This window comes from Talpa europaea (genome assembly GCF_964194135.1).
Source record: "Talpa europaea genome assembly, chromosome: 9".
Taxonomy (NCBI): Eukaryota; Metazoa; Chordata; class Mammalia; order Eulipotyphla; family Talpidae; genus Talpa; species Talpa europaea.
In genome coordinates, this window is record NC_140076.1 from 95,295,188 (window position 1) to 95,312,671 (window position 17,484).

The 17,484-nt window shown below is 36.3% G+C and overlaps 1 protein-coding gene across 1 annotated transcript in view; it reads left to right on the forward strand.

Annotated features, from left to right (window-relative positions):
* The window catches only part of CCDC18 (coiled-coil domain containing 18), a gene marked incomplete at its 3' end in the record, with an annotated part of 87,815 nt that overhangs the window by 281 nt on the left and 70,050 nt on the right, over positions 1–17,484 (forward strand). Inside the window, exons 2-6 of the mRNA XM_084243811.1 lie at positions 971–1,106; positions 1,562–1,736; positions 4,117–4,278; positions 10,663–10,769; positions 13,689–13,817. Of these exons, the coding sequence (XP_084099937.1) occupies positions 973–1,106; positions 1,562–1,736; positions 4,117–4,278; positions 10,663–10,769; positions 13,689–13,817 (707 nt within the window). The 5' untranslated portion in view covers positions 971–972. The remainder of the gene's footprint in view (positions 1–970; positions 1,107–1,561; positions 1,737–4,116; positions 4,279–10,662; positions 10,770–13,688; positions 13,818–17,484) is intronic.

The following is a 17,484-nucleotide window of genomic DNA, read 5'->3' on the forward strand; positions in this document are numbered from 1 at the left end:
CCAGTTCAGTAATGATAGTTTATTGCCTGAAAATACTGAGCTTCTCCAAGTGCCTTAGTCCTGAGCTTAATACACAGGACTCCTAATCTTTTGGAGCCTGAGATGTCAGAATTCTAGAAGGCTGATGAAAGAGAAGCTACAATGACAAAGGTATATGGGATCTGAAAAAAGGAATGGAATTTTAAGATTATGAAGGCATATCTATGGGAGTAGAAGAGATGATAAAATTTTAGTTTCTGTTGTATTCATTCATTATTAATACATATTTAATACATAATTACATGTATTGTTGATAATAAAATGTACTTTATCAGAATTTTTATGTGCAAAGGTACTCAGTAGAGAGTTTCACAACCCGAGTTATTAATCAGTTGAAAGACAAAAACTTCTTAACATTTCTAAATTAACCTCACAAATGTCAATTTAATCTCTGTAGTTGTGATGTGAATGTATGTGTTTTTTAAAATTTTAGCTCTTGTGAAAGACATTACCAGGTAAAGGTGATAAATTGCCTCTAAGAAAATATGAATGACAGTAACTATGCCAATTTTATCAGATACACAGACCTTGTAATGTGATTATGTAAATTCAAAAATGTGTTTGGATCCTGATGACCTAGGTTCAAATCTTGGTTCTGCTATTTACACTTTATGTGACCTTAAGCAAGTTATTTAACTTGCCTTATTCTTAGTTTCTTAGTCTTTGACTTGAAATAAAATTACTGGGTTAACAAAATTGTTAACTAGACCCTGGCTATACTGAAAACTTGACTCATTAAAACTTCCATTATGGCTTTATACTACAGAGAAATTAATGTTAACAGGTTTTGTTTTATTTTGTTTTAAGTCAACATGAGCAATTTCACACTTGAAAAAGAAAAATAATGGGTTAAATTCGTTTAGTGTGTATTTTGACTGACCCCACAGATTGTTTCAGGCAAGGTATGAGAAATTCATTTCTTTTTTTTAAGAAATGGAATCTAGTTTGTCAGACTTCTGTAATAAAGACAATGAAGAAGAAAGTTTGCTTGCAAATGTTGCTTCCTTAAGACATGAACTGAAGTTAACAGAATGGAGTTTGCAGAATTTAGGAGAAGCGTTGTTCAGGTAAGTAAGTAAAATCACATGTACAATTTAATTTATGACATTAATTTATAAATGTAAAATTATGAATTTCATTGTTATAATTTATTATAATTTTGCATATAGCTCATAGTTTAGGGAAAAAATAGAATATTAGGTTATCTACTTGTTAAGAAAATGCCTTTTTAATATATTAAGGCTCACTATAAAAATATATGTTTTAGGCTTAATCTTTTACTATTATGTCTTTTTGAATCTTTAGGAACCCTTGTGTAGAGAGACTCTAGATAGACATAGATCGTTAGTTTAAGACTAAGTTTATTTAAAACTTTAGTTGAAGATTGCCTTAAGTTCATAACTGATTCTGATTACCAGCAGTATTTCAGAAGTTAGTCTGTTTTCTTATTTTATGCATCGAAATTTAGAGTGAATACTTATAGGATCTAAAAACTAAAATGTATTTTTTCTTTTATCTCTAGTGTTAGTCCAAGTGAAAATTCTGATTATGCCTCTAATCCTTCAAGGTCTGAAAGACTTGTTCTCGAAGATCTTGCTCACCTTAGCCACCGTGGACTTTTGAATTACTCACCTTATAACAAAGTTTGTAAGATGTCCAATAGCAGTTCTGATTGTCAAAAAAAGTCAAGAGATAAGGTTATTGTTTTTAGACCTGTCTATTTAGAAGTAGCTTTGCTTTTATATCTGTCTACTTAAAATACTTTTTCTTTGAGTTTTTTTCTTTAAATATCTTACTTTTGTTTCCCACAGTCTTTTACTATGGTGCTCAAGAATTGTTGAATTCAAGTATAATGGTTCTTATTATGACCCAACAAAAAAGTAGTTAATTTGATGTGCTATTGTATTTTTAAACTTCTATATCTATTTCCTTTTTACAATTCAGTCTTCTTTTCATAAGTAAATTATAACCTCCTTGATTAGCACTGTACCATGTATACTATGTAATAAATTGTTTAGATTGTACTTACAGTTTAGCCTGCATCCAGGGCTATGTGATAGCGCCGCACTGTTCTCCTTTCATTGTCTCTAAGTTTTGTGAATGATGCTGGACCTCCTTCCTGGTCAGGAATGAATGAGCTTTCTCACTTTCTCTCGTTCTTTTTCTCTCTCCACCCCTATCTCTCCCTACCTCTTTCCCTCCCTTCTCCTTCTCTACCTCTCTTGTTCCCTCCCCTTTCTTATTCTGTCATATGTATCGCCCGATGTTTGTCCCTTTTCCTTACTCAAGTCTGTTATCTCCCTTTCCACTCTTTTCTTCCTTACCCCATCACTACCACATAGATACACATATGGGCGCTTATGAACATCATAATCTTTTTTGATAAAAATTTGCCCTCTCACTTCATAAAAACCAAAAATTGAGAAATTGTCTTTGTGTAAGGAAGTTGCTTGATGAGGCTGTCTGTGCCTACATATTAGAAAATTAATTTAAATTCCATGTCTATAGAGATTATATTATTCTGGGAAATTTGAAAATTTGTTCTCTGTCGTCATTCAACTTGATGATCCTTCTTATTTTATTTTTTTTTTAAAGATTTATTTATTTATGCATGCAAGAACTGGGGTATAGGCTAGAGGCAGATTGGGGAACAAAACAGGCAGACTGACCGAAATACATTACTGAGGGGAGCAGTAGGCGAGACAGGAGAGGTCTGCTGCACCATGGGGTTAGCTCCCTGGCCAGGTACAGCAGACCTCTCCCGTTTACTCCGCTGCTCCTCTCAGTAATATATTTCAGTAGATCCCCCTGTTCTGCTCCCCATTCTGTTTCTGGTGAATCCTTTCCCCCACACACCTCTGGCCTACACCCCAGCTCTTGTATGCATAAATAAAAAAATAAATCTTAAAAAAAAATAAAGAAATTGGGGGAAGTAGGCATGCTCAAACATTGCTGATAGGAATGTAAAATGATCCAGCCACTATGCCGAGACATTTGGTAATCTTTACCAAAGTCATGAATGTGTTTATCCTTTACTTGGAAATCTATTTGTAGAAATCTGCACTATGGGTACACCTTCATAAATATAAAATGAGGCATTTTTTGTCATAACTGAAAATTGTGTTCAGTAACACAGATTGGTTGAATAAACATGCAATGGGAAGTGCAGGTGAGGGAAAAGAAAAAGAAAAGCTTCAGAGTCTCACCTGGTTGACTATGGAGAGATTGCCAAGATATTGTTCAAGTATAAAATGCAGGATGCAGAGCAATAGAGTATACTTGTTTTTGAGTAAGTGTGAGTAATGGGTAATTTGTATCATTTGTATATGCAGGTGGAAACACTGGAAAGTGAGGTTTAATAAAGTCTGTAACTTATTTACTCTTCTAAGTGATTTCCTTTGTTTGCTCTATGATTGATGTTATAAATTTGTTTATAAAACAACAAGCTTGTAGAAATAGTTGCCTACCTACTACTGATAGAATGAGATTTAATATAGTTTATTCTTTTGAATTGCATGTATATATTGGTTATTAAAAAAAATCATGTTTTAAAACTCAACTCATGAAAATTAAAATAACTTATTGTAAAATGTAAGTTCAACAGTGTCTAATAGAAATATATATATATATATTTCAAAGATAATTTATCCATTATCTATTTTATTGTTGATGGATATTAGGTTCTTTCCATATACTGACTATTTTCAGGGATATTGTAGCTATAAATATTTTCATATCTTTGGGGCAAAAGTACAAAAGTTTCTATCAGATTTATACCAGAAAGTAATTTTGTTAGGTCTTAGCATGTTCAGCTTTGCTGCATAATACCATGGGCTTTTCCAAAGTGCACCATTGTTTTCTAAGTGATACTTGTTTATGTGCATGCCTGCAGCAGTGTAGGAAACAGCGCTGATAGTCCCATGTCTTCTTGCCAACAGTCACTAAATATCTCAACTCATTTTCTGATTCCCCTTAGTCATTTAAATTGATTCATTATTTTCATTATTTCATTATTGTCTATTAATTGTTATGCTTAATGGCATAATCCAAAATAGCTTTTTCTTTTTCATTTTTCAGGTGTCTTTTTCATCTTCTGCTTCCATTGATCAGGAGATCAAAAATCTTCGAGAGAAACTTAATAAACTTAGGCAACAGAATGCTTGCTTGGTCTCACAGAATCATTCATTAATGACTAAAATAGAATCTGTCCACTTTGAATTAACACAGTCAAGAGCAAAAGTATGTTTCTTGAAGTGGTAACTATGCCAACAAAATAATTGTGATCATTTTAGAATTTATAATTATAAAAACATTCCCTGTATTGCTGCAAAATCTTGTGTAATCAACTTCATAAAATTTTAATATCTGAAAATGATTTAGGGGAACTTGTATAGTCTATGCATTTAGATAAGTCAGAACTTTTTTTTTTTTTTTAAAGATTTATTTATACAAGAGCTGGGGTATAGGCCAGAGGTGTGGGAGAGTGAAAGGATTCACCAGAGACAGAGCGGGGACCAGAACAGGCAGAATGACCGAAAGCACTGCTGAGGGGAGCAGCGGGCGAGACAGGAGAGTTCTGCCACGCCATCTGGGTATCTCCCTGGCCAGCTGGCAATCAAACCCATGCTACAGAGGCTGCGTTCAGCTTCATAACTCTATGCTCAACCCACTGTGCCACCAGGGAGGCCCTAGTCAGAGCTTAAGATCACCAATTTTATTTCTTATACAAAAGAAATATGGGTTATTCATTTTTCCTTTTAAAATAATATATTCTCATTGTTGAAAACTGAAAATGGAAAAAAGGGAGACCATCACTTTCTACCATCTAGAAACTACCTTATTGATTTATTCATAGTTGAATCTAGACTGAATGGTTTTCTTTTTTCCTGTTTTTTTTATTTTGTACTGAGTCTTAAGCATTTTGTGATGATTTTACTTAACTTTCCAATGATCATTTTAGTGGACTTTCTTTTTCCTTATGTAGTTATTCCATAATTTAATTAATAGCTCCCTATATAAGTGGTTTCCGATTTTTCTGTTGTATGATTGTTATTATAAAAAAAATTAGGGGCCTCCTTGGGGCTGCAAGAGGTTACGTCTCAACACTATGAAGCTATTGGCAGCCACTGCAGTACAAGTTCAATCCCCAATGAGGGAGCTAACCCATGTGGCACAGCAGACCTCTCCTGTCTCTCCTGCGGCTCCCCCAAACTGAATTTCAGTCAGTCACCTGTTCTGCTCCCCACTCTGTGGTAAATCCTCTCACCCCTCCTACCCCCCACATCTGGCCTACAACCCAGCTCTTATATGCATAAATAAATAAATCTTAACAAAAAAAAATTAGAAGAGACCAAAATGTCTAATAATATTAGAAGCATGGTAAAGTAAAGTAAATTATGATAGATCCACATAATGTAATGCTATAAAGGTTTTTTTTAAAAAGTAAATCAGTAGTAAGATGCAAAATTGTTTGACCTCTGTGAAACATTGTAAGATTTAAATGATATGTGTTAAGGCCCTTAGAATAGTATCTTCACAGCCATCAAAAGCCATTACCCAATATATTTAGTGGTAGAAAAACATTACAGAGCAACACAAACATATACAATGATCCAGTTTTACATTCTATAAAAAGAGCGCATGTTCATTTGTTTATGTGTTTGTATGTATAAAGATATATCAGTATACATACTATCTACAAGGACAGATTATTCACACTATTGTTAACTTTGATGAGGATTGGACGTTCTTGGTGAGGCTTTCAATGTTAACTATTATAGACTGTTTTCAGTAGTGGAGTTATGGGAGAGTTGTGTTTTTTGAATAGAACAAAGCGCTGTTGGGGATAAGTCCAGTCTAAAATAGAAAAAAAATGCTGCAGTGTTCATAAAACTTGATGTTTGGGATTATTTCTAAGATAGATTTCCCCTGTAACGCTCAGGGAAACGATATTTTTCAGGCGTTGCTGCACTCTCCATATTCAGTAGTTACTGATTTAAAAAAAATTTTTTTTTGCATAGAAGAACTGGGGTGTAGGCCAGAGGGGTAGGGGGTGAGAGAGTTTACCAGAGACAGAGTGGGGAGCAGAACAGGCAGATCTACTGAAATACACTTCTAAGGGAAGCAGCAGGCTAGACAGGAGAGGTCTGTTGTGCCATGTGTGGGTTAGCTCCCTGGCTGGGGATGGAACTCAGTCCATAGTGGTGATAGTGCTAGGTCACCAGGGAGGCCAAGATTTTTTGTTTTACTTTTACTTTTTTTTTTTAAAGGAAAAATACTGTTTTTCTTGATTTCTCATGAGCTTTCTCATGAACTTACCTTTTCATTGTGTTTGTTTACCTTTGTGATTTGTCTGATCACATTTAGTTAATTATATTTAAATTTTTTTGATCAACTATAGATCTCCTTTTAAAGTCTAGAGGCTTGGGCCTCCCCGGTGGCACAGCGGTTGAGTGCTGGGGTGCGAAGCTGCCTGCAGCCTCTGCAGAGCCAGTTCGATCCCCGGCTGCTCCCCAGCTACCAGAGGAGGGTCCCACATGGCGTGCAGACCTCCCCAGCAGCCCGCTGCTCCCCTCAGCAATGTACTTCAGTCCTTCTGCCTGCTCTGCTCCCTGCTCTGGCTCTGGTGAATTCTCTCACCCTCCTGCACTTCTGACTGTACCCAGGGCTTGTATAAATAAATCTAAATAAATAAAAAAATAAAGTCTAGAGGCTTAATTATTTGAAGCCAAAGAGTGTTAGAGTTTTACTAATAACTATGTAAATATACCACTAGCATAAAGGTATGCTAGTGATTACTTATTTCTAAGTAGTAGTTTACTTCCTATCTCAGCTTTTTCTAAATGGCTTAGTAAAATGTTTTTCAGAGAGGCTGCTTTTTCCATGGTAGCTCTAAGCTTTCAATGCTGCATATATGCTACTATAGGAAATCTGTTGAAATTCCCCACTGTACCAAGCAGTATATTCATAACTCATCTTTTGGCAAAATTTAGATAAACCTCTGGAGACTGGTGTTCTGTTCTTTCTGAGCTTATTGCCCTCTCAGCTGCCATCCTGAGTCTTTATGAAATTTAGTTGAAGTCTGCCATCCCGAGTCCTTATGAAATTTAGTTGAAGTCGTTGTTTCTTGGATTCCATGTCATCTTTGTTGGTTTATTCTTTCTTTAATTGGAACATGATTTCCATTAGCTTCCTTGACTCTGAAATGTCTTAATTTCTTCCCTGCATTTGATTGAATTCTAGGTTAAAAATTATTTTATCTCAGAGTTGTCTGAGATACTTCTACTCTCTTCTACCCTCCCGTGTTTCAAAGGTCTGATGCCATTGTGAATCTTTTTTTTCCATTTGTATTTCCCTTTATGATAGTTTTCCCTTTGTGTTTTAAAATTTCATAATGACATGTGTTTGAATAGATATCAGTTATTCGTTGTGTTAGATATGTGAGGACCCTTTCATTCTGGGATCTTGTTCTTTTTGGCCCTGAAATTTTTCTAATGTAATCTTTTTGATACATTTCTTCCTTCTGTTTTGTCCTTCCATCTTTGCTATTATGTGACTATTGGATCACTTGCACTGGTCTTCTAAATCTTTTAAATTTTTTTCTGGCATTTTCCATCTCTTACCTTGATAATTTTTAGGTAATTTCGTCAACATTTTTGTCCACATTTCTATTGAGTCTTTTATCTATTATTTATTTTTTCAGAGCTTTTTCATATTTTGTGAATTGTTTTGTATTTTGTAACATCCTGATGCAGTAACCTCTGTTAGCTCTCTGAAGATTTGATTATTTTTGTATGAGTGTTTGTCTTGCTTCCTGCCACTTTGACTTTCATGAACTTTTTTTCAGCTGTTAGTATTTTGGCTATTTATATCTAAAAGAAAGGCACTTAAGTGATGTTTGGAAGTTCTATGTAGTGGTAAAGTTTCTTCTCCAGTGGACTTCATTTGTTGGTGATATTTGGGGAGATGGTTCTTTAATGAGGAGACACTCTTCTCCTTTACCTTCTCAATCAGTTTATCTTCCCAATCAGTATTGTAAGGTTTCTCCAGCAAATAATCCTTTGATTTCCCACTGTGCGATAATCTTAAATAAGATGGAGTTGGAAACTGGAACATGGCTTTTACATTGATCCCTTTGTCTATAAGTCTACCGCACCCCAACTCATTCTACATAATGTCCAAAGTACCAAACCTTTCCTATTCAGTATTTCCAGATAATAAACTTCCTATCGCTTCCTGATCATGATCTGAATGTTGATATTCATAGAGTAGGAAAAGAAGTGTTGACTTACAAACAGATTTTGAGCCATCCAGCGGGTTTTCTATTTTAGACTTTATTCTTGCCTTTTACTGTACCTCATGTCTCTATATTCTAAGCTTACTTTTCAGTAATTATTATCGGTTTTCTCTTTTACATACTCTTTAGGTCATAGATTCCTAGCCTACTGCACTGTCTTCCAGGTTGTAGGATTGCTATGCTTTTCTGCATTATCTTGGTTTTCACTTGTTAGCATTTATTCTAAAATCATTTCTTAAATTGCAAAATGTTTCAATAAGTATTTTCTTTTTTTTTTAATGATGGATTTATTTATGCATACAAGTACTGGGTGCAGGCCAGAGATGCGGGAGGTAAGAGGATTCACCAGAGACAGAATGGGAAACAGAACAGGTGGATTTACTGAAATACACTGCTGAGGGGAGCAGCAGGCAAGGTAGGAGAGGTCTGCGCCATGTGGGTAGCTCCCTGACCAGGGGATCAAACTCGTGCTGCAGTGGCTGCCGATAGCTTCACAGTGCTGTGACTTAACCCCTTATGCTACTAGGGATCCCCTAGTTTCTTACCTTTTTATGATTTGGTTTTTAGTTTTCTAACTTGTGAAAATTAGTCTTCCTACATGGTAATAGTAGCAATTTCATTTCCCCCCCTAAATAACAAACCAGTAATCTTGTGATACTAATTTGAGAGTAAGAGTAATGGCAGGAATTTATATGCTAAAACTGGCTTATCAATGTAAATGTTGATTAAAGTTTTAGATAGGATGAGATTTACATTTCACCAGTGACTGGGGAATTTTTTTTTTTTTTAGTTTTTATTTTATTTATTTTTTAAATAAATTTTATTTTTATATTCCCCATACAATTGCAATCCCCTTATTTTTTGACCCCAATCCCTCCCCTCCTCGCCCCCCCCCCCATCCATAGAGTGTCTCTGGTTCATAGTTGTTTGTTGATTTTGATTTTCACTTTCTTATAGTTATTGATTTCCTGGTTCTTTATTTAAGTTTTCTAGATTCCTGCTATGAGTGAGACCATCTGGTATTTTTCTTCTTCTTTCTGGCTTATTTCGCTGAGCATGATCCCTTCCAGCGCCATCCATGTTGCTACAAATTGCATGTGTTTATCTTTTTTGAATGCTGAGTTATATTCCATGGTGTATATGGACCACATCTTCTTGATCCAGTCATCTATTTTTGGGCATTTGGGTTGTTTCTATAGCTTAGCTATTGTAAATAGTGCTGCTATAAACATAGGGGTGCAGGTGCCCTTTGGAATTAATGTTTCTGTGTCATTTGGGTAAATACCTAGGAGTAGAATTGCTGGATCATATGGAAGCTCTATGTTTAGTAGGTCCAGAAATCTCCACACAGCTCTCCATAGTGGTTGGACCAGTTTGCACTCCCACCAACAATGCAGGAGAGTTCCTTTTTCTCCACATCCTTGCCAACATTTGTTGTTGCTAGTTTTTTTAATATGTGCCATTCTCACTGGTGTAAGATGGTATCTCATGGTAGTTTTAATTTGCATTTCCCTGATTACAGTGATGTTGAACATTTTTTCATATGCCTGTTGGCCATTTGCATTTCCTCTTCAGAGAAGTTTCATTTTAGCTCTTCTGCCCATTTTTTCACTGGATTATTTTCTTTGTTGTTGTTGAGTCTCATCAGCTCTTTGTAGATTTTTGTGATCAGTCATTTATCATTCGTGTTGTGTGCAAAAATGTTCTCCCAGTTGGTGGGGTTTCTCTTTGTTTTTGTTATTGTCTCTTTAGCTGTGCAGAAGCTCTTTAATTTGATGTAGTCCCAGCTGTTTATCTTTGCCTTCACTATCACTGCTTTGGGTGATGTGTCTGTAAAGATGTCTTTGATGTGCATATCACGTAGTGTTTTGCCTATATTTCCTTATATGTATTTTATGGTTTCAGGTCTTATGTCAAGTTCTTTAATCCATTTTGAGTTGATTTTTGTGTATGGTGTGAGGTAGTGGTCAAGCTTCATTCTTTTGCATGTAGCGACCCAGTTTTCCCAGCACCATTTATTGAACAAATTTTCTTTGCTCCAATGCATAGTCTTTGCTCCTTTGTCAAAGATTAGTTGACCATAAATCTGTGTGTTTATTTCTGGATTTTCTATTCGATTCCATTGGTCTGTGTGTCTGTTCTTGTTCCAATACCATGCAGTTTTGATGATTATGGCTTTGTAATATAGTTTGAAGTCTGGGAGTGTGATGCCTCTATTCTGACTGGGGAATTTTTGAACCCCCTCAGCATTAGTAGAAGGAACAGGACCAAGTAGAAATTGATTTATTTTCTGGAAGGAAGTGTTCTAAAAGTTGTTTTTGTTATAAGTTTCTATGCTTGAATCTGCTCAACAACAGGCAGCCAGTGTACCAATCTTAGAAGAACAGATTATAAATTTGGAAGCAGAAGTTTCAGCCCAAGATAAAGTTTTGAGGTAAACATACTTTTTTTTTCTAAAGATTTTATTTATTTATTTATACAAGCACTGGGGTACAGTCAGAAGCACGGGAGGGTGAGAGAATTCACCAGAGCCAGAGTGGAGAGCAGAACAGGCAGAGTGACGAAGTACACTGCTGAGGGGAGCAGTGGGCGGCAAGAGAGGTCTGCGCGCCATTTGGGACCCTCACCCAGAGGATGGGGATCGAACCGGTGCTGCAGAGGCTGCTGGCAGCTTCACAACCCAGCGCTCAACCACTGAGCCACCGGGGAGGCCCTAAACATACTTTTTATTACTTTAAGCTTTTTATTTCCTGCGCCTCCTTTTTGTTTTATCTTAGTAAATCCTCCTTTTGTCCCTGTAAGTGTGTAGTGATCTACATACTGTTGCATAACTCATTGAGTATGTTTTCAGTCTGTCATGATCACTTGTGGCCACAGGATGCATAAAATACATGGGGGCTAAAAAAGACTGACTCTAACCTGAGATTCTTATTTCTGTGCTTTTATTAAAAACAAACTAGTTCATTTCTTGCCATACTTAGCAATATATACTCAGTGCTTCAGTGGGAGTTCAAGAAATAAAATACAAGAAATTAAGCACTTCATAATTTTTCACCCTCTTCTACTTTGAATAAAATACATCTAAATAACATTATTCCATTTTAGTGATAAATGTAGTTCTGGCAATAATAGTATTAGCATAATCTGGGACTTGTTAGAAATGTAAATCTCAAGTCTTGTTTCAGACTTAACTGACTCACAAAGTTTATGATGTGGGATCCAGCAATTTATGTTTTAACAAATATTGCAGACGATTCTGATGCATATTAATCATCTTTCATGATTGTCAGAATTTTGTACTTTTCTTTATAATGCATATTTTATTTTAAGTTTATTCCTAGGTACTTTATATTTTTTGGTTGTTGTGAATTTATTTGCATTGGTTTATTGATAGTACACAGGAGAACGTTGTATTATTTTCTAATGGGCAGTATGTCATACTCATCTAATAGTTTTTCATTTTGTTTCTCCTTGATTTTCCAGGTAGATAATGATATTGTGAGCAAAAAAAAGAACCTTTTGTTTTTTCTTTCCAAAATTTATACTATTTATTACTTTTCCCTTTTTGTAATTGTCAAAAAATCTAAACCATCCAGTCATGCTTCATACTATTTATAGTATCTGACCATGACATAGATTATAAATTATCATTTCAGATATTTTTATCCTTTCATGGAAGTATTCTTTTATTCCTTATAAAAAATTAACACCACTTGACAGTGATATAGATATGCCCTTTCTGCATCTCATTAAAAAATGGTTTCTCTATGGAGGTATCATACTCCCAGACTTCAAACTATACTACAAAGCCATAATATTTAAAACAAATACTGGAACAAAAACAGACACACAGACCAATAGAACCAATAGAAAGCCCAGAAATAAAGCCACATGTATACAGACAACTAACCTTTGACAAAGGAATAAAGAATATGCAATGGAACAAGGACAGCTTGTTCAATAAATGGTGCTCGGAAAACTGGACCAACATAAGCAAAAGAATGAAACTAGACCATTACCTCACACCATACACAAAAACCAACTCAAAATGGATAAAAGATCTGAACATAAGATCTGAAACCATAAAATATATAGAAGAAAATATAGGTAAAACACTACAAGACATACATCTCAGTAACATCTTTAAAGACTCATCACCCAAAGCAAAGAAAGTAAAGGAAAAGATAACCACCTGGGATTACATCAAACTGAAAAGCTTCTGCACAGCAAAAGAGACATTAACCAAAACAAAAAGACACCCTACTGATTGGGGAATAATTTTTGCACTCCATACAACTGATAAGAGACTGATCACAAGAATTTACAAAGAACTCACATGACTCAACAAAAACAAAGTAAATCCAGTCAAGAAATGGGCAGAAGAACTTAAAAGACACTTTTCCAAAGAGGAAATGCAAATGGCCAACAGGCATATGAAAAAATGTTCAGCATCCCTCATAATCAGGGAAATGTAAATCAAAACCACAATGAGATACCACCTTACACATATCAAAAAAACTAGCACATATCGAAAAAACTAGCAACAACAAATGTTGGCAAGGATGTGGTGAAAAAGGAACTCTCCTACATTGCTGGTAGGAGTGCAAACTCGTCCAACCACAATGAAAAGACTGGAGGTTCCTCAGACTACTAAAAATGAAGTTACCACATGATACAGCAATTCCACTCCTAGGGATCTACCCAAAGGACATGAAAACATTGATTCAAAAGAATACCTGTACTCCTCTGTTTATTGCAGCACTATTTGTAGTAGGTAAGAGTTGGAAACAACCTAAATGTCCAAAAATAGATGACTGGGTCAAGAAGATGGGATATATATACACAATGGAATACTATTCAGCTATCAAAAAGGTAAACTAATGCCATTCGCAGCAACATGGATGGAGCTAGAAGGAATTATACTCAGTGAAATAAGGCAGAAGGAAAAAGAAAAATATCAGATGGTTTCATTTATAGGAAGAATATAGGGGATCCCAAATAAGGGGGGAAATAATAACAATAAAAAACAAAACAAAACAAAAATAAACAGACAACTCTAAACCAGAGACATTCTTCAGGAGAGGGGGAGGAAAAGGGAAGGGAACAAGGGAGGAAAGAGCTCAGGGGACTGTGGTGATGGTGCAAAGGTGCATTGATAGTGGAAATTCTATGGAAACTACATCTGAGAAAAGAAAGCAAATGTTACAAAATGAACAATGATGTAAAATATTAAAAAAAATGATTTCTCTAAACTCAGTGCTTTTAACTAATAGAATTTGTAATATTGAATTATTCTTGCATTCCTAGAATTAATCTCTTTAATAACCTTTTAAAAATATTCTTTATTTTATAGAGAGGCAGAAAATAAATTAGAGCAGAGCCAGAAAATGGTAATTGAAAAGGATCAGAGTTTGCAGAGGTCCCAAGAGGAATGTATAAAATTGAAGGTGGATTTACTTGAACAAAGTAAGCAAGGAAAGAGGTATGTGTTTTGTTTTTTTTTTTAATTTTCTAGAGGCATGTCTTATTTATTTATTTATTATTTGTTTGTTTGTTTGGTTTATACATGCACTGGGTACAGTCAGAAGCGCGGGAGGGTGAGAGAATTCACCAGAGCCAGAGCAGGGAGCAGAGCAGGCAGAAGGACTGAAGTACACTGCTGAGGGGAGCAGCGGGCGGCAGGAGAGGTCTGCTCGCCATGTGGGACCCTCCTCCGGTGGCTGGGGAGCAGCCGGGGATCGAACCGGCTGCAGAGGCTGCAGGCAGCTTCGCAACCCAGCGCTCAACCGCTGCGCCACCGGGGAGGCCCGGTATGTGTTTTTTTAAAGCAAACAATTGGTGATCTTATCACCAATTTAAAATTCTAACTAATTTTTGAATTGAAAATACTTCAGAAATTTGGTAGTAGATTAACCTGATGTTCTTTTTGTTCTTTAAACGTTTTCATGTTCTATTAAAAATATCATGTGTTGGTTTTATGTTAGTAGTACACTGATGGCATTCATTCCTATAAGCCCGATATCATTGCCAATATAATGATATTTCTGGGGCCTCCCCTGGTGGCGCAGCAGTTGAGCGCTGGTCTGCGAAGCTGCCCACAGCCTCTGCAGTGCTGGTTTGATCCCCGGCCGCAAGAGAGGGTCCCACATGGCGCAGACCTACCCTGTCGCACCCACTGCTCCCCTCAGCAGTGTATTTTGTCAGTCTGCCTGTTCTGTACTCTGCTCTGTCACTGGTGAATCCTCTCACCCTCCTGTGCTTTTGACTGTGCCCCAGTTCTTGTATAAATAAGTAAATAAATCTTTTAAAAAATGATATTTATTTCTGAAATTAAGTTGTATTACATAAAATTCAGGAGAAAGTGTGTTTGGGTCTTCCTGTAGGAATATAGTAGTAATGCAAAAAATGTCTATTTTGTGTAAAGTCTGTCTTAAGGTAAAGTGTTACAGGTAGGCTTGACCAAGGAACCTTTCACTTTGAAAGTCAGTTAACTTTTAAACTAATAAAGATAAAGCTCTTTCCCTTAAAGAGATTTTATAATATAATAGTGTTTAAACAATATAAAATCAATCTGTACATTTAATTTGGCAAAATAGTTATAGTATTTATTATTTTTTTTTTTTGATATTTAAAGAGCAGGTTTATTAGAAAAGGGATAGGATAGTAAAAGACACTTGCATAGACACAAGCGGGCAGGAAGAGTTGCACTGAAAGGCACAGGTTTGCTAAGACAGGCCTGCATGGTTGCAGGCGGGTGGCACTGAGGAGAGCGGCCTCCACTGAGGGAGGTCAGTGAAGAGAAGTCTCCGGAGGTACAAGTCATGGGCAGGCAGGAAGCTGCTGCCCTACAGGAGAGATTTGGTAAAAGGAAGCACCCGCAAAGTCACATATGGGCAGATGGAGTGCTGCCATCTATAGTATTTATACTATGAGAAAATGTTACAAAGAAAACATTTTTGAAAAGTTGTCATAAGTAGGTTACATATTTGTTTGCATTTACATTTAAAATCCTAAAACTGCTCGAAATCTCTTTTTTTTTAAGGATTTATTTATTATTATTTATACAAGAACTGGGGTATAGGCCAGATGCGTGGGAGGGTGAGAGGATTCACCAGAGACAGAGAGGGGAACAGAACAAGCCGACTGACGAAATATACTGCTGAAGGGAGCAGCGGGCGCAACAGGAGAGGTCTGCCGTGCCATGTGGGACCCTCGCCAGCCAGCGGGGATCAAACTGACACTGCAGAGGCTGCGCACAGCTTCCTAGCGCTGTGGCGCCAAAATCTATCTCTACATCATTGGCACAAGGGTTAAGCACCATACTATGAAGCAATCCGCAGCCTCTGCAGCACAAGTTCGATCCCCGGGCGCAACCCACATGGCACAGGGCGCAACCCACATGGCACAGCAGACCTCTCCTGCCTTGCCTGCTGCTCTCCTCAGCAGTGTATTTCAGTCAGCCTGCCTGTTCTGCTCCCCACTCTGTCTCTGGTGAATCTTCTTACCCCCAGCATCTCTGGCCTGTGCCCCAGTTCTTGTATACATAAATAAATAAATCTTTTTAAAAAAAATTAAAAAAAAACAGTTTAGAAAATTTTCCCCGAGGTATTTGATTAGTCCAGTTGAAGTTATAACGTATTTGGTAGACAATATTAGTTAGTAGAAATATTTAGGTTTTTAAGTCAAACAGCCAGATTTTTACCTCTTAGTGACTTTATTACCTTGTGCAAACTAACCTTCTTGAACCTCATTTTGTTCATCTGTCAGGTCAAGATAATATTGTTTAGTTGGGGATTAAATGAAAAAGGAATGTAAGGTGCCTCGTAAATAATAATTACTAACAAATGTAGTTATTGTTAAACTGTGTGATTAAGTTCGGACTTAATCAAATATGCTTTGTACATAGTTATTAAAAGTAGTGAGGTAATAATATATAAAAACTAGTTTCATAATATAGCTAAGAAAAAGGACAGAGGAAGAACAGCTAGTTTTCCAGCAGCTAGTTCTCTAGTAGAACTCAAAATGACTTTTCAGATAGCATATTGACTCTGCTTTCACACAATGAATATGTGGTCATGGACACATTCTAAACTGCATGTGCACAGGCATAAAGTATAAAAAGAACATCACTGCTAAATAACATTAAGGAGTTTTATGTACTTAATGGATAGATGTAGAAGCAAATGAGGCAAGGAAGACAGGCTTGGTCCAGAGTATAAATGGCTTTGTGTCATGCCAAAAGATTTGTATTTTAACCTGGAGAATGTAAATTTTAACCTGGAGAATGTATTTTAACCTGGAGAATGTAAATAGGCCATTGACATTTTAGCTAGAGATGTGACATGAAAACTCTTAGAGCTTTTTGCGAACTAGAATGAGTATTGGCATTCTGAAATTGAAAAACTGTTAATTTCGCAAAGGCTTTTTCTGGGTGCAGAAGATTAACAGTTGATTGGGAAAAAAAGCAGATATGATTTAACTTTATATTATATCAGTATATAAGAGACAGACCTAAAATGTAAGGACACAGAAAAGTTGAAGGCAAAGAGATGGGATGAAATATTTCAAGCAAATAGTCAACAAAGTGAAAGTAGATACAGCTATATTAATATCACACAGAATAGATTTAAGTGCAAGAAGCATAAATGGAGTTAAAAATGTCTTTTTATTTATTTTTTATTGCATTAATATCCATCTACAGCACTATATATTTTAGGGATATAGACTAAGATGTATGTTTCCAAACCATGGCCACCATCAAATCACCTATAATCCTCTACTGTAATCCTTTGGATCCCGTCCCCCCTCTATACTCCACCTCCTCTCTCTGGTTGCCTCAATTCTACAATCAGATTTCTCGGATATGTTTTGTTTATTATTGCCTGTTCCTTTGTTTTGTTTCTTTATATTCCACAAACGAATGAAATCTTTGATATTTATCTGATGCTGAAGTGATCTACTACTATTACCTGGAAGGGTGTTCAGGAAGTAAGGGATACTTTTACTTGAATTTATTAAGTCAAAATAGAAGAGACTCAGGCCTCCCCTGGTGGCGCAGCAGTTGAGCGCTGGGCTGCAAGGCTGCCCGCAGCCTCCGCAGTGCCAGTTCGTTCCTTGGCCATCGGCGAGGGTCCCACAAAAAAAAAAAA